Source organism: Filobasidium floriforme (genome assembly GCF_021052385.1).
Source record: "Filobasidium floriforme strain CBS 6241 chromosome Unknown HD553scaffold_5, whole genome shotgun sequence".
Lineage (NCBI taxonomy): Eukaryota > Fungi > Basidiomycota > Tremellomycetes > Filobasidiales > Filobasidiaceae > Filobasidium > Filobasidium floriforme.
The window spans coordinates 946,186-968,866 of NW_025763626.1; the positions used below are offsets into that span (position 1 = coordinate 946,186).

Sequence of the window (22,681 nt, forward strand, 5' to 3'; positions counted from 1 at the left end):
GGACATCATCCAAGATGTTCTAGCTCTTGTAAGGCGAGGTTATGCCGATATACCTGTCAATTCGAAACGCTGGGTGAAGAGGATGAACGGTGTGAGGGTCGAAAGCGCCATGGGCCAGCTGGTGGGTGATGGGTGGTTGGGGGGTCACAGAAGATCGAATGAAATCGAATAATCGCGCACTCGAGGGGGGACCCCACGTGCATCTTCTCCCTCGCCCGCTCTACCCCAGAGGTTCTGACGGTACCCACGGGAAAAAAGCTTGTTATAGCTTCGTCACCCCTTCATCGCTCGGCACAACACAGCCATCGTCAGCGTACGAACGTCGAACCATGCACCGATCGTATCCTCGTCTATATGCTACAGCAATCTCTATAGTTCTTCGTGCACCGGGACCTCTTCTGACGAAGGCTCGGCAGCGGGCGTCGCTGTGGCTGACGTTTCGACGGTTTCCGACGTGGTCGAGGCTGATTCCTCTGGCAGATCGGTCGCTTCAGACGTCGTCGCGGTCGAGGTCGCAGTCTTCTTGGGCTTGGCCTTGGGGATACGCTTGTTTCCCAGTCGGATGACCTAGCGAACAAGCGAAAGAACACGACGAATTCAGCGACGCGCTGAAGATAAAAGCTATCGCGCGCGAGTACATACCATCATCTGCAACGCCTTGCCCCTCTCGTTCAAATCCGCCGTGATCAGAACTGGATCGACCGTAAAATCCTCGATCTGCTTGTGCAACACCATCTTCTCGCTCATCCACTTTTCATTCTCCTTCAATCGCTCAAGCAGATCGTCGAGGTCCTCTTGAGAGTGCCTCGAAGGCTCGTCCGCCTCGACAGCCTGAGTCAGGTTCCTCTGAGCGTCGACAAAGAAGATCCTGGCAGCAGACATGACCTTTTGGAAGTCATCGATCGCCTTGGGCCTGGTAATTGCCTCTTGATATCGGCGGATGATGGGAAATTCCGTAGATCTGTCGATCCGACATGATGACGTTAGCGATCAGACTTGCTGATCCTGCTCCACGCCTTGCTTACTCGAGATCTGACCGTTTCTTCAGCAAGGTCTCCACACTAGCGGTCTCTGCTTCCTCGCTCATCCACTCGAAAGCTTCTTGTACGCCAGCGCTCAGCTTGGCCCTCTCCTCATCGGTACCGAATCGTTGAAGGGCATCGGAAGGCGCGTCGGGACCGAGCAGACCGCTCAATCGGTAAAGGTACCCTTCCAGAAGGTTTCGGCCTTCAGCTCGAGCAGACACGTCGGCTTCGACCTTGTTGATTGCGGCGAGACTGAGTCGAAACGGATCGTGTCAGCCGTTGATCGTTTCGGTGAAAAATGTACGAATATCACTCACCGAGCTTTGGCGTGTTTCTTCGTTTCGGCCGAAAGGGGCTTGATGCCAAGTGCCGTCTCGGTAAACTTTAGCGCCACTTTCTTCTCCTTGTCCGCAGAGTTTTCAAGCTCCTCCAATTCAGCTTCCAAGTTTTTCAATACCTCTTCCGCCTTGTCGCCCTCTTCCTTGTTAGAGCTACCAAAGAGTCCTTTGAGCTTGTCCTTCACCGACTCCTTTTCCTTGGGTATCGCAGGCAGATGCGCCACCGCATTGACGGCTTGAATAAATCCGCGAGAGTCCACACGCATAGTGAGCTTGAGCTGAGACGCCGCGATGTCGGTCTCCGTCATATTGACGAAAGCCTTGTCGATATCTCGGATATCAACTTGAACAATCTCGGCAGGGTTAGGGCTGCAATACGGATGGTAGATATCAGCATGCCGCCCGTAGCAAGGTCTACAATCTGAGCTTACGCATTGCCGCCAGTGTAAGCAAACTTGACACTTAGAGAATCACTAGGCTGAGCCTTTTTGGCCCTGGCAAGCGTGAGGACCCTCTTGGAAGTATGATTAGTGCCAGCTGGGAACAAGACTTGGTTCTCCGTGATCTCGTCCGGTACCACCTTCCAGTTCTGCCCGTCGACCAGACTGTAGGCAACGTCCCAGCCGAGCCCCTCGACGACCTTGAGCTTGAGCTTGCTGACGACGCTTCGACCCTGACTGGCTCCATAGTAGGCCGCGCCGAGTACGGCGGCCTCGTCAGTGTTCACGTTCTGAGCGATCTTGTCCTCGTTTCCTCCAAGAGCCGCCTTGATTGCGTTCTGGACAAAGGGAACTCGGGTGTTGCCTCCGAAAAGGATGAGGGAGTTGATGTCGTTCTGTGGCACAGCCGCAATCAATCTATGTCCCGCAGAAGAGATATCAAGGGCTTTACTACTAACTAGTTTCAAACCTGCCTTGCTCAAGACATCTTGAATAGGACCTCCGAATTTGTCAGCGAAAGACGCGCAAGCCTCTTCGAGCTGAGTTCGCGAAATCCTGGACCGGTAATCTTCGTCATTCATCAAGCTCTCGATCTGTTTCATAACGTTGAGTTCGAGGAATGAGTGATCCCGCCGTGTTTGTCAATCTATAGCTCGATCTCACGTTGACGCTGGCCTCCTGGTTGGCGCTCAGGATGGCTTTGGTCCTAGCAGCTTCCTTCCACAACTTCCTCATGGCCCTATCGTCCGCCAAGACTTCTTTGTCGGATATCTTCAACTTCTGTGCGACATCCTGGACCAAGATCTCCCGTAGCGCCTGATCGATCTGTACTCCTCCCAAAGTGGGTTCGGAGCTCGTGGCGAGGACATGAACGTGGGTGGTAGGGTTTGATTTCGCTCGGAGTTTAGACTTCTTTCCGGACTTTGAGATGGTGGTCTTGGCCTCCTCGGCGACATCGGCAGTATAGAAAGCCAGCACCGTAGCGGTGGTCTTCATCGCTCCGCTATCGTAAATGACATCGATCTGTGCGCCATTCTTGTTCCATGCAGTCTCCGCCTCGTTGAGCTTGGGGAACTGTCGAGTCATCGCATAGTTCAGTCCGACCGCAGCTCCTTCTCCAACGCTGCCGACCAGGTTCAAGCCTGCGATTTCAGCTGCGTCTTTGAAGGCCCTTCGTTGATGTTGGGTGAAATAGGAAGGGATCGTCAAAAAGAGGTCGGTAACGGGTTCCTTAGCGGCGGAAGAGGCTAATGCCTTGATGTAGTTCAACTCGTGGGCGAGAAGTTCTTCTGGCAACCAGTTTGTCTTTCCCGAGGTATCATTGGCGTTGAGAGCGTAAGTAGGAGCAGCGTCGTGCTGGAAATACAGGGTCTGCGTATCGGCGTCGTAACGAGGTTGCGAGGGGTAGATAGAAGAGATGTTGGATGGTGGTAAGCCTGGTAGTGCGATCAATGGCTTGACGTAGGGAAAGTGTGCCAAGGGGAATCGAGTGGCCTGGATCATCGACGACAGGTATGTTCAGCTGCTTGAGGGGGCCCGGGATCTCAAGGCCGTGACAACATACCGCATTGACAGCTTCTCCACCAAATACCCTCTCATCTCGCTTATAACCTAGGACGCTCTGCATCTTTCGTTTCGAGTCTGCATACAAACAGAATCGATTAGGCGTCAAGCTTTTGATGGTCAACCATGGAGATGCATACCCTTGTCGAGCAGAACGTCGAGCGGTTGACCCGGCTTGATCAGTGATGCTTTCGTCCATTCTGTCCCATAATCCACTGCCAGGAGAGCTCCCAAAGCAGACGGGAAGAGGGACAGAAGGAGGAGAAATAGCGAGACTGGACTCCTCATTGTGAAAAGAGACACGGCTGCCGGTTAGTCTGGTGGACCTTCCCCTTTGATGAAGCCGTAGTCGTGAGGTCGTGAACAAGCTTCCAGAGCTTTTTTAAGGATGGCGAGAAGGTATGTCGTCGCCTTTTAGATCAAGCTGTCGCTGTCTATCTTCTTGCTTCTTGAGGCGCTGACACTTGGTGTAGGTTCCACGTCTTGCCGTCAGATCGAGACCTAGAACGTTCGATCGAGAGCATCACCAAAAGTTGGGTCATGTCCCTCGAACCTCCACGTTGAAGCTGCTGCTGCTGCTCTGCTGCTGGTGAACACGAATCTGTATTACGTAAGCGACAGAGTCATTAACGTCGGTGGGCTAGCTCGCATGATCGACCGAGCGGTTGAAGGACCTTCTCGACATGCTAGACATGCTAGACATATCCACAGTTCATAGCGACATGCACTACCGAGCTCTCGAGCTCCCCTTTCGACCTTATAACCAACACTAATATTCTCGGTGGACTAGTCACGATCATGTCGCTCGATCTCGACCTGCAGAAGGACCTGCACGAGGCTTTCCGGTTGCTGTACGATGGCGAAGAGGATCTAGACTTTGATGCCGACTGGGACGAGGATGAGGACGACGTCCAGGTGCCCATGAATAACACACCACCAGCAGAGGTCGAGATACCCAGTACAAAGTATTCGAAGGTACCTATCGCTAAGCCTGTCATCTCGAAATTGCGACCCTCAGCTGACGCACTTCCATCCTGTGTTACAGAAAAGACTACAAGCCATGCTAGACGCCTTGATACCCTCGGACCCATCTTATCAGCCCACTCAAAAACGTCGTAGACTTCTCCCTACTGCCTCAAATGACCCTACTCCTAAATCGATCTCTTCCTCGACCGCCCAACCTCTATTCTCTCCGAACTCTACGACATCATACCGTTCCCGCCTGCTTAGCTATACCCTGCCGACGTATTCCTCTAAACCGGAATCTTTGCGTCCTCAAAATGTGGCCCGATACGGCTGGAAGAATGCCGGTAGGGAGAGGATTCAGTGCGAGACGTGCGGTTCAGCTTGGGTGATCAAGGGGTTGAACGATCCGAAGTTGGTCAAAGCGCGGGCGAGGTTGGTAGAGTTGTACGAGCAAGCCGTACGCACGGCGCACACGAAATACTGTCCCTGGCGAATCGTGAGCAATGATTCGGTCAACTGCTGCTTGATCTCTTGCTGATCTTTCGAGATTTTCCTCCCTGCCCCATTCGACGCGCTTCACAGCAACAATCACCTCGTCAGTGAAGAAAGGATGTCTGTAAATTACCAAGCCTCCTGCTGACATTCTCGATACCTTACGATATCGTTGGCAGCTTCGATACATCATCAGTTACTCTCCCTTCAACCACCTTTATCCTCCCGACTAGCACCTATCGCTAGGGAGCTTGACTCGGACTACTTGAAACGGGATGAGAAAGGATCCACCTCGGCAGTGCAGGTCGCTGGAGGCCTTGTGAGTACCGCCTCGCACGCTGTCCCGCTTTGCAGATCCTGACGACTTCTATCATTTGCACAGTCATCAAACGAGCTGCAGAACCTACTAGCAAGCCTACAAACCGTCACTCCGATCGCATCACCCGAGATTCTACCGCTCGAGCCGTCCGACATCTCGGCAGAAGCGGCCAACCTCAGCTTTTTCGGCTGGAGACCTTATCGACCCGCAGCGTCCTCCTCAAAGGCCTCCGTCGTTGTCGTACCGGAACAGCCGCCTGCAGCTGTCCCGGACGTCTTGCATTGCGCGATCTGTGATCGCAAGATCGGGCTGTTCAACTTTCGCGATCGCGATATCGCAGCTATTCCTACCGGGTCTGAAGGTGGGGAAGGAAAGGATGCGAAGGGGAAGAAGCGGGTCTTGGATGTCAGAGGCGAGCACCGAGAGTTTTGCCCGATCAAGGTTTACGCCGAGCCTCTCACCACGGATGGATCGAGAGAGGACGACGCTAGAAAAGAGCAGGAGCTGAATCTCGGAATCGAGAGACCGTGGTGGAATTCTGCCGTGATCTTGCGTGCACCCGATACATCGACCCGGCAGAACATGCACAGCAACCTGGGCATGGAGATGTCGAGCGGGACTCCAGGAGACAAGATGACGAAGCAGCAGGTATTGTTGCGGTTGAAAGAGATTCTGGGCGAGAAGGATACCAGGCTGAGCTTGAGAGGGCGTATCTGATTTGTGAAGGATACGAAACGTTCTCGGCGGTTGTATGAAACTCAGCGAGAACGTATCAATAGTCTAGGGTCTTCTTGACTGATCGAGGCGGCGTGTGTCGTAGTAACCCAGCCTGGTCCACCCACAACTGGATCTCGAACAAAGATGACTTGTGCATGGTCCAAAGGGATAGATGGATCGTAATCTCAGGATACCCAGACAAGTCGATACCTAAGTGGAGATGAATCGATTTCCATCTCGCGATGGAAAGGCTACACACGTGATAGACCTTGCTGTTTTGCGAGCCAAAACCGGGACGCCGTCTGGTAGTCCTCAACCATATCCTGGTCATCAGACATCGATTCACCACTTGTTCCGCAAGACAGTACCGGCGCACTGGCGTTCTTGTACGGTTTCATCATAGAGGCCATATCACGCCTGTGCCTCGAACGCCCCTCGGTCGAGATTCTCGTGTGAGAAGTGGCGGCTCCCGGATCGGGAGAAATGGCGCGTTTCGAACAAACCTCCTCGCGGGCGAAACGACCACGCGATCTTACACATCGAATGTTTGGCTAGTGCGACATTGCCATTGCGTTGGTTCCTACGCCAGAAGCCAGAACAGAAGAGGCGTCGCTTTCTAGGTCAGGGTTGGGAGGTATGAAGCGTGGGTACAGTATGGATCGCTGAATTGCTGTATCGCGCGGATTCGCTGGGTTGCGGGTTGCTCGATCGCGCTGATTGCTGGGTTGCTGGTTGCTGGGTTGCTAGTTGCTGGGTGGGGAATCATGTCAGACGGCCAGACCATACAAACTCACAATCCCACGACTCAATGGGCGGTGGGTGCGGCTTGGCTGACGTGTTGTGATTTACTGCTGTCATTCATAAACCCAGGCACCTTCGGGACGCAGAGACCTGCGAGCGGGTATCCTTCTTTTCTGGTACGCGAAGGAGAATCTTCCGAGGGGAAGCGATCCCACGTCATGTATTCGAACACGAGTGCAGACGGTCCTTCAAGCTACATGCTATAGGATTATGCCTCGTCTCGCCATCTGCTTGCCAGTTCTGATTGCCTTCCAGCATACCGGACATTTCGTCGATCACCTTTCGCAAGGTCAGCAAATTGACGACTCGAATGACCTCTGCAAGAGTCAGCGGTTCATCTCAGATGTTATCGGAAGCAGCGACCCTCTCATGTCATCCATGTCATCCTCCGAGAACGCCACACCCGGGTACGGTACGACGGTACGGGCCATGTGCTCGAGAAAGGTCCAGGTTGAGGAGGACCACGCGTCTGTTTTGGTTTCTGAACTCGACGCTCCGTGCCTTATTTCTGATGTGTCATGGCGTTCGTCGCGTGCTCCAGAGGCTAGCGTAGTTGGGGAAGGGGAGGCTGGGCGCGGGGGCAAGGGCAGGGGTGTCTGTCTCACTAGTCCGCCTTCGGTCGAAATACTTGTGACTGGTTGCGGTCGATATGGTCTCGAATGATTCGATCCAGGGTTCAGATACAAGTTCTTGTTCGATACAAAGCAAGACGTTCACAACGTTTGTGTTTGGTTTAGGAAACTCGATCTACACTCTTTGACTACGAAATACAAGACAATCAGTACGACAGAAGGATCACGCTGGTCGGGATTTCTTCTTGCACAACTACAACTATCATCTCGACTGTCCTATCGTTGAGAAGATCGAATACTACACTCTTTTTAACTCATTCTACATCGACATCTTCCCAAATCCACGCCATAACTACTTGAACAGCCGTGCGATACCATCTTGCATCCTGACCCGACGGCAATACTTCGGTTCGGCTCGTTCACCTCGATCCATCAGATAGACAGAAAGCAGGAGAGATCGACAAGGTTTCCCTTCTATTCGTTGTCGTCAAAGCTCTGGTAGCGCCCGCCGGCAATCATATTCCGATCTTCTGATCAAAGGGACTTTCGAAGGTGGATACCTCGAATCGAGAAGAAGCAAAGTTTCGCGTGATTCGGGCTGCCTTTCGACCTGAACAAACGAGATCCAAGCATCGTCACCTCGAACACATCAGGAGCGTAGCCGGTCCTACCTCTTCCTCTTTCTTCCTTCGACCGGTGAGCCTTTTCAATCTTCGGGCAGAACTCTTTTTCGAGATCACGGAACTCACTGCGATCAAACATGATGTGCTCTTTGATCTTTGTTCGATTCTTTGTTCGGTGCCTCCCCACCCCTCCCCTTCCTTTGGAATGATTGTCCGGCGATGAAACCATCTCCCCCCTGCCGCCCCTTCCGCGTGATATCCACCTCGGACCCTCCCTTTCCAACATCTACTACTGCCGACCATGAATTATCTTGGTCGACCTCTCTCTCTTTGTCTCCCTGTCGGGGGGAATGCATACAATCAGCTAGAGAGCTATACCCAACACATCCACCTTCTACCGCACAAATCGGATCGACCCGAAATAATAATCATATCCAGGCACTCCGACCTCTCTCGCACCTGAACAATCCTAATCATCATCGTCGAGCTAGACTCTTCAAGCTTCTTCGCCGCAAGATACATATAGTCCGACCTAGTTCGCCCCCCCCCCTTGACTCGTCCTTTTCGCATTTCTTCTGGCAAGACACGCATTTGGACGGTAGCTATCGACCAAGTCAAACACGCAAGCATACGATAATCACACCGTCGTAAGTCACTCACATCCCTTTGACACCATACGCCCCTGAAAGTGAGCCCTGACCGGTCCTCGTCGCAGACAGAGCTTCCTTTCACGACCCCCTTCCCTTTCGTTGCGGCCCACGATACGTTTCACCCCTCGCACCTCGAAGGTATATAACGAACCGGTCGCTGTATTCACGAGGGCTCGATCAAGGAAGGTGAGTTCAGAAGCCCTTTGTCGATTCTGCACTACCCCGTTGAACAGGGAGAAGATCATTACCAACGCCATACACTTGCTGATCATCTCGAATCGTCTTGCCCCTTTGTCCTCGAACGTAGACACACTTCGCCACATTCAAACTCAAACTTGAATATCAAAGACGAGATGTTCCCTCCTACCACCCGTCGATCCCCTTCTCCCCCTTCCGTTCCTATGTCGACATCGGCATATACACTCAACGTTCGACAACACCCTCGAACAACCCTCTTCTCGAGTACGGTCCCATCTCCCCCTCCTGGACTCTTCCGTTCGACCTTGCCTGCTCCTCCTCCAGGTCTTCCCGTCTTCAACTCCGTGTCCGCCCCTCGGACCGGAATGCAAAGTCCTCCCCGATTCGTCGCCGCCCGAGCTCAATCTCAAACTCAAACTCAACCTCAGACCGACGCCGTTCGACGAGGTTCTCAGGAAAAGGTCGTTCCCGCCCAGATCTCGAGACAGGAAGTGATTCGACAGACGGAACCCGTCAGGATCGGAGAAGAAGAGGAAGAAGGGGCCAGTCTCGACGACCTTTTGATGTCCAACTTGTCGCCGTCAACCGAGCTCAATCGGGCTGTGGCGTTTAGCGTGGCTGAGAGCGCTTTGGAGGGTGATAGTGAGGATGATGGGATCGATATCGATCACCGGATCAGAATGCTCGAGCGAAGGATGACCAGTGAGTAGCGAAACACCTCGACAGTGGTCAAGTTTGGGTGCTGATGCGCAAAGTTGTGTCATCAGACTCGTCGGTCCCGAAGCCTACCACTCTATCTGCCGCCGCTCCTATCTTCCAGTTCAACCCCAAGGTCACCCTTCCGTGGGAAGAAGCCGAAGCTAAAAAGGTCGGCATGGACGTCCTGAGCTACCAGAGGAAGCAGATGCACGTCAGCCAGGGTGTGGTCTTCAGACCCGCCGAACCCATGTCGTCGATCAAGATCGATACTTCTTCTCTCGACGAGGAAAAGCCTCGAAAGACCCTGAGCCACTCGAGGTCCAGGTCGGACATCCCTTCGATCGCGGCCAAGGCGAACAACGAGTTTGTGCTCAACACCCCGATCCAGCCCAGCGGGTCGTTCGCTGCGCCCGAACCGGAAAAGGACGTTCAGACCGAGCAGGAGGCCATCGCGCTCCTCCCTCCTCCGAGGTGCATCACTCCTCTGCCATTCAAACGTCCTTCGTTTGCCGAGGCCATGTTGATGCCCGGGTTCAAGAGCGGGATGCCACCGACTTTGGCCGAGATCAGCGCTCGTTACAAGGCTGGGAGAGCCAGGTCCTCCACCTCGGGTTCGGGATCCGACAAGGAGAACAACGCCAACACCGACGACTGGCCTGCCCGACCCAAGAGGTACTCGCTGGACTCGACCGACTCGATGTCGGAGCAGTCCTTTGGCGAGAACGGGTCGACCTCGACCTCTGGCCCGTCTCTTCCCGCTACGCCTCGCAAGTCTCGGTTGCCCGCCTTCCTGCAACACGCCCGGACCAATTCGACGGGCTCTTCCGGGTCTGACGACGTCATTCTGTACTCGCCGACAAAGTCGATCAGTTTCATGGACGAGCTTTGCAACCAGGTTCCTCAGACCCCCGAGTCGACCTACCCGGTGTTGAAGGTGACGCCTCCTTCGGTGGAGAACGTCTTGAAGCCCAAGTCGGCGCTCAAGACCAAGTCTGGCGGTCCGATGCAGGTCATGCTCGAAGACGGCGAAGATTGCAGCATGCCCACCTTTGGAGGAGAGGTCAACAAGCACGCCAACGGTCTCATGAGCCTCGACACCCTTTCGTCGTTGCCGACCATCACCTGTACTCCCGCTACGGCCCCTGGGATTGCCGTCAGCCCGTTGGCCATGCTGGAAGCCCAGGTCAAGCAGAACCAGCGCGTCGAGAAGAGACAAGAGAGGGCGCAGATTATGCTCTCCACTTTGCAAAGAAGGAATCGCGCACCCGGCGTCGCGGCCTGAATTCGATGTCACCCTCACTCAAGACACAACAAAGAAGAAAAGCAAGAGAGGAGACGTTTCATCTGACCGGGTCGGGAAACGTCAACCCCTCGACTATAGGAACATGTTTTGCTGCGAACCATCAACCTCTCTGATCGAACTCTAGCCATCAGGGCGAAGAGTCATATATGCCACATCCTCCTTTCCCGATTGTACAAAGAAATTCACCCAGAGTCATCTCGGCCAATGTATCATATCGTCATTATGCTGTACCGCTTCCAGGCATCGATGCCATTCAAGCACAATACGGGGACGAGCATCCAACGGTAACCAGAATGACTGATCGACGCACCGGGATCCAGCTCCTCTTGCGCAGCACAAGCGAGCAAGCATCCACTCAGAGAACCGTAACGCTACACAGTCGACTAGAACTTGCTGCAAGCTTGCTTGCCTTCGAGGCAGAGCATCTCGGATGACGAACAGACATGATGACCGGAACGTCGGATCGTTTGATGAGGATTGTCTCGCCTTCATGCCAGGCTTTCAGCGTAGAATGCATCAGGTCAATAAGCTGCTGTCTATGGAGTCTGATGATCAGTGACATTATTCTCAATTATGTTAGAAATTGTACGGAATGAAGACGAATAGAGAGCGATTGATGCAAGAATCAGTCCTTCCACGTGCTGTACGCACTGCCTGCCCATTCAACCAATCTCTAATTTGAAACGCGTAGCAGTGGCACCTGTTTACACTCATGTACAGTTCTCCTGTTACAAGCATACTTCTCAGGGCGATCTTTCAGCAAGGGTACAAAGCTGTCCTAGCAAACGAATCTTTCGTGGCAACAACCCCTGAATGGGGCGAATATTGCGACGGAAAAGCCACATCTAACCCTTCCCTTCACTGTGCCAACCATCCTGGCTGGAAAGGTAATTGGTTCTTGTTTCGAGAGCCTCTCAATGCATATAACCTCACTGGATGCGGAACTTTGAGCTGATGCAGGGGGCGATGTAGGGTGGCACTTTGCCACTGTGACGATGAATGATTTGGTCTCTATACTTGTAGCGTTGACATGATTCTTTTACAACCTCTTATCACTGGGAAGCCAGGTAGTCCTTGAGCTGTTCCAGTGCTCGATATCGATGAGAGATCTTGTTCTTCTCCTCGCCCCTCATCTCAGCGTACCTACATCATCACCGAGGCAAAACAAGGCTTTAGTGCTGCCTTGTCCACCACCTGGACCAGGATTGGACTCACGTCAATCCGTTTCCCTCTTCCGGCTCGAAACAACAGTCCCACCCGAAATTCCTCGGACCGCGAGGAGCTACGATCCGGCCGTACGTCTTGCCCTCGAAGAGCTTGACCTCGGGTTCTCCCGACCCGGACGGGCTGGGGTTGCTATAAGCGAACGTACAGAGAGCGTAGGCTCGGTCGGTCTCGAACCCCTGGACTAGTTTCTGGAGACCTGTAATTCGAAGAGCGCGGGTGTAGGACCGAGATGAGCGTTCCGTAATCGAGTCGTATTTGTGATCTAGGAGGAAACTCGCCTTCGTGTCCCAGCTTGCCGAGGAAGTCCTTGATATACGGTCCAGGCAGGTCGTTGAGCGCCTCAAAGCATAATGCCGTGTCTTCCGTCACGACGGCGGTTCCGAGCTACGAATCCATCACACCACATCGCATCACATCGTTTCAGATCAGAACAGAAGATTGAGCGCAAACAAGTAATCAGCGTCGAGTCTCTAGAGTGACAGGTCTCGGTAGGCGTGGGACTGACCTCTTTGGCAGCGGCTTTGCATTTGGCAATGGCTACCTGTTGCGTTGTCCCCTGAATTTCCGGTACTACGAACAAGGAAGATAGAACGACCGCATCAGCTCCTTCCATGCTTGACAATTACGATGGATCGCCCTAAGTCGAACGCTTGGATGCGTTCGACTCGAGACTCACGGTCGACAGCCTGGTTCGTTACCGAGATCCCGCTCGTCCCCGCTGCCAAGATCGCCTGGACTTCTTTCAGCTTGTTGGCATTTCCCGTGACGAAGACTGAAAGTACATAAATGAGAAATGGGATGTATCAGTGATCGAACGGAAGATGAACGAGGTACGATTAGAAGATCAGGTATGGCTCACCGAAGCTTTTGGAGGCAGACATGATTCAGGTCAAAGGCTTTTCTTATCGCTGATTTTTCCGGAGGTCTTACGGTATTGTACCTAGGTTCACCTTGAGATCCGGTAAGTGATTTTGTGTGGGAAAGCTGGAAGCTTCAAGATGGCTAGGAGGTAAGAGTATGATAGTCGTTGCAGGGTCCGGTCGCGCTTGCAAAGGTTGAAGCATCGGTCTACGCCCTCGACCTCGAAGTGGAAGGGGAACCCTATAGAGGTATACTCATGTGCTTACCTCGTTCCCTATTTTACCTGTAAAACCCCTAGTATCACAGTTCACACAACTGACTTTGATAGCAGGATACCTATAATGGTAGAAGATGAATCAGGCTGGTCTTTGACCGAATCGTGAGCCGTATTCGGAAACCTACCGCCTGCAATAACACGCTTGCTCGTTGCTGAACGTCATCCCGACTATCACCTCCTCAGCGACCCCTTGGTCTTCACCCAACTCCTCCAAGAAATAGGCGTCCGAGGTCTACAAGTGGACGACCTCTACTCCCTGGACCCTGAGACCTTGGAAAGCCTACAACCGATCCACGCCTTGATCTTCCTGTTTAAATGGGTCGCCCCGACGGAAACTTCTGATGCGGAGAAGAAGGAAGAGAACGACGAGGCGAGCAAAAAGATGGGAGGGCAGTTGGTGTCCTTCGAAGAGAGCCAGGATTGCGGGGTCTATTTCGCAAATCAGGTCATCAACAATGCTTGTGCTACGATAGCGACGGTGAATGCTGTGAGTATCGTACAAAAATCGCCAGGGCGCGGGAATCATGGCTGATCTGCTAGAGAACCTGATCGCTGAATCTTCTTTGTATGACAGGTGATGAACATCACTCCACAGGAGGCTGCGAACGATGGCGAGACCATCGCACACGGTGTGAGTGATCATATTCGGATCGGATCAGGTCAATCGCAAGAACTCTAGGCTGAAACAGGCTGAACGGTGGTGGGATCCAGGCCGAGCTTGATAACCTTGCATCGTTCGGAGCGGGGATGGACGCAATGACGTGAGCTTTCAGCGACCTTGTCTGTCATGCTGCCATCGTTTTCGAGCTGATTGGAGACCATTCCAACCATATATACATAGTCTCGGTCACATCCTCGGTCAATCCGAACTCCTACGGACGACGCACAACTCCTTTTCCAACTCTTCCCCCTTCTCCATCTCCCGAGACGCGATTTCTGACAAGGAAAAGGAGGACGCCTACCATTTCGTCGCCTATGTCCCCAAGATGGGATGTGTTTGGGAACTGGACGGGTTGAAGAGCGGGGCTGTCAGGCATGGGAGTTGTGAAGAGGGAGAAGGGTGGGTCAAGAAGGCGACGGAGGTTATACAGGAGAGGATCGGGACGTATCCCGCTGGTTCGGTGAGTCCGACACACGTCATCATCACTGGAAGGGATTCGCCCGCTGATCCTGAGTTGAATCTTGCTGGATTTCTAATGGGGTACAGCTCATGTTCAACCTCCTGGCCATCCGATCAGCCGCGATCCCTCGCTTGGAACGACTCATCGCCTCGCCCGATACCCCGTCATCCATCATACCTCAGCTTCAAGAAAATCTGCTTCAAGAACAAGAAAAGCTTCACCGGATGAAGCTGGAGAACGGGCTCAGACGGAGCAATTTGGTAGGCATGATCCTAGAGTGTTTGAAACAGATGAGCAAGGAGAAGGTCCAGGGGGATGTGGGAGGGGCGGGGAAAAGCAGGTTGGAAGAGGCGGTAGAGAAGGCGAGGGTGATCGGGAAGGAGAAACGGGAGAAGAAGATGAAGGGGATGGACGTGGACTGATATGCGTAGCCAGGTAGTCAGGTCATGATGTATCAGGTGTTATTATCGTCTTCTTCAGGGTTGTTGTCCTTCGTGGCAGACGTCGAGTCCGAGCTCAAACGATTCGTCATCACTTCTCGTTCAACAGCATCCTTGGGTCTGCTTTGATCGTTTCTACATGCAATTCCATCCAATTCAACAATTACTTTCCTCGACCCTGAGAGTCCATAGACTCGAAGTTGAAAATAATCTGAGGACTGCTCAAGATGGAGTCCGTAACTACTCCAGACCCGAGAGCCTCACCATACCGTGTACATCGACTGGACGGTCTACCTCCCGAGGCCATATACGTCCCAAACTTTATAACCGAGTATGAAGAGGAGTACCTCTTGAAACGGGTCCGTAGTAGGTCCAGCTACATTCTTGTGACGAAGGAGGAGACTGATACTGTGTCTGGCGTTGCAGGTCGCTGAATCGCCTCAGCCAAAGGTGAGTTGCGGTTTCGATCGGCACACGAGATCAAGGCGGCATTCCTAACTCCGTTGATGTGTCTGTGATATGTGATCGATATAGTGGAAGACGCAGAATACAGGAAGGAGGTAAGAGATCTCTTCGTTTCTCTACAAACATAACCCTTCGACTCACGTCGATTATGCCTATCTAGAGTTCAATACCTTGGTAGGCTAGGCTCTGGGAGTGCCTTACATGTTCGTTCCCAATACTCATTGCATCGCCTATCATTCTTTTCAACATCCACAGGTGGTACTCTGTCGAAGAACAACGTTTTGATCCCAGAATCCCTTCCTGAGTGGATTACTCATTTGTAAGAATATCCTCTTTGCAATTCGCAACATCTAGCCTACTATAGCTAACTCCCTGTCATCCTTTGGCGACTAAACTTCTCAGCCCTGCGTTGATCGAGCGAATACGAAGCGTCGTGGCCGAACTGGAAGATCGCCACGTTCCCAACTTACCGGAGAAGCAAGACTCAAAAAGTAGGGAGGAAAAGCTGAAAGGGTGGACACCGAACCATGTGCTCATCAATGAGTATCAAGCTGGACAAGGCATCGCTGTGAGCTCAGAGTCCTTTCACCCTGATCGAGTCTCAAGAAACTGACTGACCTCCCACTCACCCTTGTTGTTATCTCTTCTATCGACCCTTTTTGCATTGAGATTAGCCGCACGAAGACGGACCCGCCTACCTCCCCATCGTAGCGACCGTCTCCCTCGGTTCCCCTCAAACGCTAGAGATCTTTCAGTACCTCGCCGAATCGGATCCAAGTCCACCTCTGACAGGTTCCAGCCGATCGGACGTCTTTGGCAGCGGTAATGGTGACGATACGTCATCGTCTACCATCGCTGCAGATGGAGAGACTGCGGGAGCCTCAACGGGGAGTACGAGTGCGAAGACAGGAGGGTGCGGGAGGCCGATTGCAACGACCCCGATGGGTTGTATCTACCTCGAACCGAGGTCATTGTTTATCAGCAGGAAGGCGATCTACGAGACGTTCTTGCACGGGATCAGTCCGGTGGAGGAAGATGTATTCGAGCTCGACGGTGGCGAAATTGGTAACGATGATGGAGGGGAAGCGAGGATCAAGGTCAAGCTGGCCGGAGTGGAAGTGTCGAACTCGGACCATCTGAATCCCGCCACGAAAGAGCGACTGAGAGACGCTATCAAGGCTGGTAAAAAGGAAGTGAGGATCATGAGGGATAAAAGGGTCAGCTTGACGTTCAGGCGGGTAGAAAAGGTGTTGCAGGGCGGTCTGGCGGTGGGGATGCTTGGTAGGGGAACCGCTGGAGCGAGACGTTAACGAGGAAGAGAAGGATCAGACAGGCGGCCGGGTGTGTTATGACAGTGTAGTTGACATCTGTCTTACGAGGGATTTACGAATATACCACGAATTGTACTGTCCAATCGCTATACAAGAATATAAAACAATATCCTCAAACCTTCCGGAACATCGACGTGGCCGGCTTATGGTAGCGTCGACCTGAACTAGCGAAGCAGTGGGATCGAATAGCGGTACAGCGGATGACCCCTGCCTGCCGGTTCTCTTACTAGCGAGCATTTCCTATCAGCTGTCGCCATGGTTGTAAAGCCAAATCTGTCTGTAAATGGTGTAGGGGACAAACTCGATAGAGTCATTTTTGCTCTCACAACCACAATATCGAAAGAGCGGTGATGAAACGTCAAACAGCCCTTGACCTGCAAGTGGATGTCCTTGCCCCATAGCTCTCTGCTGAGGTCCAGGCGGCGTGTCCGGTGGGTTCTTCCCTTTGATTCTTGATTCCACCAGGCAGATGATCAATGGGATTGAAATTGGGAATCGGCACGATGATCTTGGTGGGAAGGCTGGGGGATGAGACTGGCATATGAAACACCCAAGAGGTCCGGACGAGATGCCTTTCTGATCGGCGTCTGTGAGGGCGGTGTGATCGGTGTGGCTACCGTCATCGTCAATTGTCCGTTGCTTTTGAACCCAGATCGCGCGGTACCATCAGAGCATATAAAATGGGATTCAGATAAGACGGGTGATTACATCAAGACTAGGAACAGATTCAAGAACATGGCCGAAAACCGATAGCAGGGACGTTTCGGCCATGGAGGATGCGACTCGAGCTCGGTCGGCGATACTTGGAGGCAGTGGCAATGGTTCATGGTTGAAAAAAGAAAAAAGAAAAAAAAAAAAACGTTTGAGGGCCGCACACTTGCGATTCAGAAGAGCGGAGAGGGAGACAACTTCGTCTCACCCCTCACAAGATGATTCAGGCTGGATACGTGGAGAAAATTCTCCCAGCCCCCGATCCATCGCCTCGCGTTTCAATACTAGAACCAAGGGAACGTTTGAACGTCGAGACCCCGATCGTCCAAACCTTGTTCTCGTCCTCTTCCCGTGGCGCTGTGTTCTCTTGGTGGCGCCCACCCTTCCCCGCGTTTTGTTGACGAGAAAAGCGGGGCAAACCCGGCACAGTCAGACAAAAGTTGCCAGCGCAACATCTCGACATCCGGTACTGCGAACATCGAGACTCGCTAGGTTCGAGGGGTTTCATGGGAGGTCGACACCGTTGAAAGAGCATGTCGAAAGGTAGTGACTCGTAATGTGATCGATTGTTGCATGCATAGCAAATGCAGGTGTCGTGTGCGGCAATGGTGTTTGTGTATCAGCCGTCCACCCTGGTGAGGTGGTCCCACTTTTTCTTGCTTTCTTTTGCCGAGGCCAAGGGAGATCGGGAAGATCGCGCGTCGCCCCCCCACTCAGCGAGATCAGTGCAACTCAGCAACTCTTAAATATATCGTCTACTCGTTCACTCGATCGATATCTGCTTTTATCAACCTATAGCCTATAGCCAAGCAGCCCAGCAGCAAGCTACAACCCTGCAAGATGCCCACCCCAGCAGATACCCTCATCGTCGTGCTCCTCGTCCTCCTCCCGGTCCTGTACTTTTACAAGGACAGCCTCCCGCTCATCGGAAAGCCCAGCAAGAACTCGGGCGATCGAGCTGGAGTCAACGGGAATGGAAGCAAGGGGGGAGTCGAGGAAGAGGGAGATCCGAGGGATTGGTTGGAACAGATGAACAAGGCCGTGAGTTTCAGGTCGAGGATGAAGCGAGCTGTGTCGTGGAGAAAAGAGAGAGAGATGCTGACATTTTCGATCCTTGCCGATCTTTTTCTTCCTTCTTGGCCGTCCTCTACCTCTTCTCAACTTGATTCGACGTCTCATCTCCATGATTACCCACGCTCACTAGAACAAACGATGTATCATGTTCTACGGCTCTCAGACCGGGACGGCCGAAGAATACGCCATCAGGCTCGCCAAAGAGGCCAAATCTAAATTCGGCATCTCTTCCCTCGTCTGCGACCCAGAGGAATACGATTTCACCAAACTCGACGCCGCTGCTGAAGAGGACAAGGTGGTCTTCTTCCTCATGGCCACCTACGGAGAGGGAGACCCCACCGACAACGCCCAGCCGTTGGTAGAGTTCCTGATGGACGACGAGGTGCAGTTCAGTATGGAGAGGGAAGGAGGGGAGAGGTTGAAAGGGTTGAAGTATGTCGTCTTTGGTCTGGGGAACCGGACTTATGAGCACTTTAACGAGGTGGCGAGGAAATTGGACAAGCGGTTGACAGAGCTCGGAGCGACTAGGGTCGGGGAGAGGGGTGAGGGGGACGATGACAAGTCTATGGAAGAGGATTATCTGGCTTGGAAGGATCCCATGTGGGTGGATTTCCAGCGGGTCACCGGCATCGAAGAGGGCGGGAGTGGGGATGTGGCCGATTTCGTCGTCCAAGAGTTGAGCGCCGATGCCGCGGAAAAGGAAAAGGTCTTTCACGGAGAGTTGAGCGCGAGGGCGTTGGCGTTCGTAGGGACTGCGAATGGAGGCGGACCGACTTCGGGGACGATCACCAAGACTGGGATCCCGGATGCCAAGAACCCTTACCTCGCACCCGTCAAGGTCGCCAGGGAACTGTTCTCGGTCGACTCGGACCGCAACTGTATCCACGTCGAGTTTGACATCAAGGACAGCGGGGTCGTCTACCAGACCGGTGATCACGTCGGGGTCTGGCCTACCAACCCGGACGTCGAGGTGGACAGGATCTTGTGCGTCCTCGGTCTCGCTGGCGAGGACAAGAGGCACAGGGCTATCAAGGTGGAGAGTCTCGATCCGACGTTGGCAAAGATCCCGTTCCCCACCCCTGCTACGTACGATGCCATCTTTAGGCATTACCTCGATGTCTCGGCCGTGGCTTCAAGGCAGACTTTGGCGCTCCTCGCTAGGTTTGCGCCGAACGCGGAAGTGGGCGAGAGGTTGTCAAAGCTGGGTACGGACAAGGATGCCTATAACAAGCACGTCCAGGGACCCGCTCTCAAGCTAGCCGAGGTCCTCCAGGCTGTAGCCGGGGACGATCTCCACCAGGTCCCTTCGATCGGGAACACTACGGTCTGGAAGGACATTCCGTTTGACAGGATCATCTCGGTCATTCCCAGGTTACAACCCCGGTTCTATTCCATCTCTTCTTCGCCCAAGCTTTACCCGGACTCGATTCACATTACCGCGGTGGTCTTGAAGTACGAGTCCCAGCCTTCCGAGCACCACGGAGGCAGGTCCAGGTTCGTCTACGGGGTTGGGACGAATTTCATCATGAACGTCAAGATGGCGCAAGAGGGTCATGCAGGGAAAGCACCCGTGATGGCCGATCAGAGCCAACAGCCCAATTCGGCCCCGTCGATCGTACACCCTCAAGCGAGCACGCCCAAGTACAAGATCTCCGGGCCGAGGGAGCGTCATTTCAGGGATGAGAAGTACCTCGTCCCCGTTCACGTCAGGAGGTCTACCTTCAGACTGCCTACTTCGCCCAAGATTCCGATCATCATGATCGGACCGGGAACAGGTGTAGCTCCCTTCAGAGGGTTCGTGCAAGAACGTCTCGCTGCCGCCCAGCGGGCGATCACCAAGGCCGGACCGGGAGCTACGCCCGAATCGGCCTTGAAGGATTGGGCAGAGATGTTCTTGTTCTACGGGTGCAGGAAGGAGGATGAGGATTATCTGTACAGGGACGAGTGGCCAGAGTATCAGAGGGGTTTGGGGGGCAAGTTGAATTTGGAAGTCGCTGTTTCGAGGAGCGAGAGGCGGAAGCCTGACGGTAGTGAGTCCACAATCCCAATGTTGAAGTGGTACATGGACGTCGGCTGACCACTTGTATCGTCTCTCTTTGTAGGCAAAGTCTACGTGCAGGATCTGCTTTGGGACGCGAGGGACAAGCTCGTCCCCCTCATCCTGGAAAAGAGGGCCTACATCTACATCTGCGGAGATGCCAAGAACATGGCGCACAGCGTCGAACAAAAGCTCATGGCCATGCTCGGCGAGGCCAAGGGAGGATCCGCCGAGGTCGAGGGCGCGAAAGAGTTCAAGCTGTTGAAGGAGAGGCAGGTGAGTCCAGGTCGAGGGTGTTTGGGGCAGTCGGTAGGTGCATGATGCTGACAGTCATTCATTTACGTTCCGCAGCGACTCTTGCTCGACGTCTGGTCGTAGATGCGAACAATTGATTATGGTCCCGCATGAGGGGTTGACGGCGATGCGGTAGAAGGGCTACAAGATCTCATGGGACGAGATCGAATTATAAAAGAAACCATGTATACACGACCTAGAACTCTCTCGATCATCATCCACATCGCATCGCATCATTGCATTGAACTCTCCGGACTCGACCTCCGGTCGTCATCCCGTTTCGCCCACCGCTTCCTCTCGCTGAGCTCCTGATCAAACGCCTCGCAGATCATCCCCCACGCCTCTTCCCGAGCCTGCCCGTGGATCCTCTGCGTCTCTTTCGTCAAGTTTGGGGCGATGTCGAACCCGTGCCCGACGTTCTTGAACGTCTTGCGCCAGAGCTTGCCGTGTCCGTCCCCGATCTTATTGTTGCCATCCCTCGCTATCGAGAACCCGGCTTCTTTCTCCAGCCGATCGGCAAAGATCTCGCCTTCCTTGCACAGGTAGTCGTTTTCCGCCGTCACGACGACGGTCTTGGGGAACCTCTCTAGTTGCTCATGGGAACATAACGCAGGGGAGAGGTACGGATCGCGTAGTTTCTCGGCATTGGCAGGGATCCGGAGTTGGTCCAAGTACCCGTCGAGGAACAACCTGGTAAGCCAACGCGGGAGGACTTTGCTCTTATCAGGTACGTCCTTGAGTTTCTCTTGAAAGGGTACCGTCACGTCGATCATCGCGTAAAGGAGACCCAAGCCGACTATCCGAGCGTCGAGAGGGAGCGAAGGGCCGTCCATGCATTTGACGACGAGTGCGGCAGCGAGGTTCCCACCCGAACTACCTCCGGACAAGGCTATCCGAGTAGGATCGACGTTGGGCAAGAAAGTCTTGATGGACGGTGTACCCGAGGTGGAGAGGAACTGGAACAAGCCGTCCGGGTCTGCTATCCAGCGGATGAGCGCGTAGCATTGGTTCAGGGCGACGGGGAAGGGGTGTTGTGGGGCCTTGGCGTAGTCGGGGGAGATGACGACCGAGGAGAGGGTGTCGCAGAGGGTTCGACAGAGGTGGCCTTCGTTTTCCGGTCGGCACCTGGATGAGGAAATAAAAGGCAGGGCGTTCGAGTAAGCGAGCGCGATTAGCGGGGACAACGCTGGTACCGATGAAAGGACGGTCTGGACTGACATGGTGAACCCTCCCCCAGCTAGATGTACCACCACACCCCGCTTCTTCGGCTTGCCCGTCTCTTCCCCCGGCTTGACCCACCCCCTCAGAGCGTAATCCCGACCCCTCAGGGGGAGGTAGATGAGGATCCGTAATTTGGGGATCGGGTTCCCATTCTCATCATCTCCGAGGTTGAGGTAGATGGACCATCGTTCTTTATGGAAGAAACGGTAGTTGTAAAAGACACTGGCGCCGTCGACTATGTTTCGTAACGAGGTCCCGGCTGCGGGAAGTGGAAGGAGAAGGTCAGACCCTGTAGATCGTGATATCGATCAAGTGGGGAGACTTACTCGCCCAGATCCTCAACGATTGGAACTTGTTATAAGGCGACAAGTCCGACCCGTATTGACTGGGATCATCGAACGCTGCTCTGGGGTCCGACTCTTGCTTCGACTTGCCCTCCCCTGACTCGGGTTGGAGAGAGGCTTTATGATTCCCCGTTCCATCGGTCTCCACCCGAGGTTCAGGAGGTCCTGAGACGGTGTTGTTAGGTGGGATGGGTTGGTCCTGTGTGCTCGCCATCCCGGACTTGGAGGCAGATGTAGGTGATTGTTGCTCAGGCAAGTGTTAATGAGTATAGGGATGGTAAAGGTACTGTAGGTGGGTGCAGCGAGCTATCTGATACTAAGCGACGCGTGTCGATGTAGCTAGTTCTTCCTTTGCTCTTCCTCGTTCTGTACCCTGATGTCTATACCACCTGATCATATCCACGACGATGTAGGTCGATGCTACCCCTGCGTTGCACCTCCCTCGCTCTCTCGCTCGATCGATCGGTCGTTGCCGAACACAACTCGCTCACCTTTCTATTTTCTTTTTGGGATCACGCGAGTGACGTCAACCCAAACTCTAAATGATTGATCGATGGTCGACGTCGTCCCT

The 22,681-nt window shown here is 53.6% G+C and overlaps 8 protein-coding genes across 8 annotated transcripts; 5 read left to right on the forward strand and 3 right to left on the reverse strand.

Moving 5' to 3' along the window:
* Window positions 1–123: 123 nt before the first annotated feature.
* Window positions 124–3,859, reverse strand: HD553DRAFT_282044 (uncharacterized protein). Its single transcript, XM_046178149.1, has 9 exons — window positions 3,507–3,859; window positions 3,368–3,444; window positions 2,467–3,297; window positions 2,262–2,396; window positions 1,795–2,198; window positions 1,343–1,732; window positions 1,026–1,277; window positions 643–961; window positions 124–567 (listed from the first exon to the last, which is right to left on the reverse strand). The coding sequence occupies exons 1-9, from the start codon at window positions 3,652–3,654 to the stop codon at window positions 370–372; spliced, it is 2,754 nt and encodes a 917-aa protein (XP_046038593.1). The 5' UTR covers window positions 3,655–3,859; the 3' UTR covers window positions 124–369.
* A 305-nt stretch (window positions 3,860–4,164) lies between these two features.
* Window positions 4,165–5,860, forward strand: HD553DRAFT_340299 (C3HC zinc finger-like-domain-containing protein; the record flags this gene model as incomplete). The annotated part of the gene is made up of 5 exons (XM_046182525.1): window positions 4,165–4,341; window positions 4,412–4,828; window positions 4,915–4,927; window positions 5,004–5,143; window positions 5,207–5,860. The coding sequence occupies 5 exons, from the start codon at window positions 4,165–4,167 to the stop codon at window positions 5,858–5,860; spliced, it is 1,401 nt and encodes a 466-aa protein (XP_046038594.1).
* A 2,999-nt stretch (window positions 5,861–8,859) lies between these two features.
* On the forward strand, window positions 8,860–10,685 carry HD553DRAFT_340300 (uncharacterized protein; the record flags this gene model as incomplete). The annotated part of the gene is made up of 2 exons (XM_046182526.1): window positions 8,860–9,406; window positions 9,472–10,685. 2 exons carry the CDS (start codon window positions 8,860–8,862, stop codon window positions 10,683–10,685), a joined length of 1,761 nt encoding a protein of 586 aa, XP_046038595.1.
* Window positions 10,686–11,696: 1,011 nt separating this feature from the next.
* HD553DRAFT_307600 (putative DNA repair-related protein) lies at window positions 11,697–13,001 on the reverse strand. The gene is made up of 6 exons (XM_046179443.1): window positions 12,793–13,001; window positions 12,610–12,705; window positions 12,439–12,503; window positions 12,212–12,317; window positions 11,922–12,129; window positions 11,697–11,849 (listed from the first exon to the last, which is right to left on the reverse strand). Exons 1-6 carry the CDS (start codon window positions 12,812–12,814, stop codon window positions 11,759–11,761), a joined length of 588 nt encoding a protein of 195 aa, XP_046038596.1. The 5' UTR covers window positions 12,815–13,001; the 3' UTR covers window positions 11,697–11,758.
* Window positions 13,002–13,135: 134 nt separating this feature from the next.
* Window positions 13,136–14,614, forward strand: HD553DRAFT_340302 (putative ubiquitin-specific protease; the record flags this gene model as incomplete). Its single annotated transcript, XM_046182527.1, has 6 exons — window positions 13,136–13,173; window positions 13,255–13,558; window positions 13,646–13,702; window positions 13,783–13,832; window positions 13,913–14,192; window positions 14,279–14,614. 6 exons carry the CDS (start codon window positions 13,136–13,138, stop codon window positions 14,612–14,614), a joined length of 1,065 nt encoding a protein of 354 aa, XP_046038597.1.
* A 191-nt stretch (window positions 14,615–14,805) lies between these two features.
* HD553DRAFT_293699 (uncharacterized protein) lies at window positions 14,806–16,407 on the forward strand (the record flags this gene model as incomplete). Its single annotated transcript, XM_046178439.1, has 8 exons — window positions 14,806–14,991; window positions 15,059–15,082; window positions 15,167–15,192; window positions 15,258–15,271; window positions 15,353–15,416; window positions 15,500–15,665; window positions 15,772–15,919; window positions 16,010–16,407. The coding sequence occupies exons 1-8, from the start codon at window positions 14,860–14,862 to the stop codon at window positions 16,405–16,407; spliced, it is 972 nt and encodes a 323-aa protein (XP_046038598.1). The 5' UTR covers window positions 14,806–14,859.
* Window positions 16,408–17,979: 1,572 nt separating this feature from the next.
* On the forward strand, window positions 17,980–20,629 carry HD553DRAFT_340304 (putative NADPH--cytochrome P450 reductase; the record flags this gene model as incomplete). Its single annotated transcript, XM_046182528.1, has 4 exons — window positions 17,980–18,180; window positions 18,344–20,243; window positions 20,316–20,527; window positions 20,603–20,629. 4 exons carry the CDS (start codon window positions 17,980–17,982, stop codon window positions 20,627–20,629), a joined length of 2,340 nt encoding a protein of 779 aa, XP_046038599.1.
* On the reverse strand, window positions 20,603–22,547 carry HD553DRAFT_191815 (alpha/beta hydrolase fold-domain-containing protein). The gene is made up of 3 exons (XM_046177024.1): window positions 22,093–22,547; window positions 21,764–22,025; window positions 20,603–21,670 (listed from the first exon to the last, which is right to left on the reverse strand). Exons 1-3 carry the CDS (start codon window positions 22,322–22,324, stop codon window positions 20,779–20,781), a joined length of 1,386 nt encoding a protein of 461 aa, XP_046038600.1. The 5' UTR covers window positions 22,325–22,547; the 3' UTR covers window positions 20,603–20,778.
* Between the last annotated feature and the right edge of the window lie 134 nt (window positions 22,548–22,681).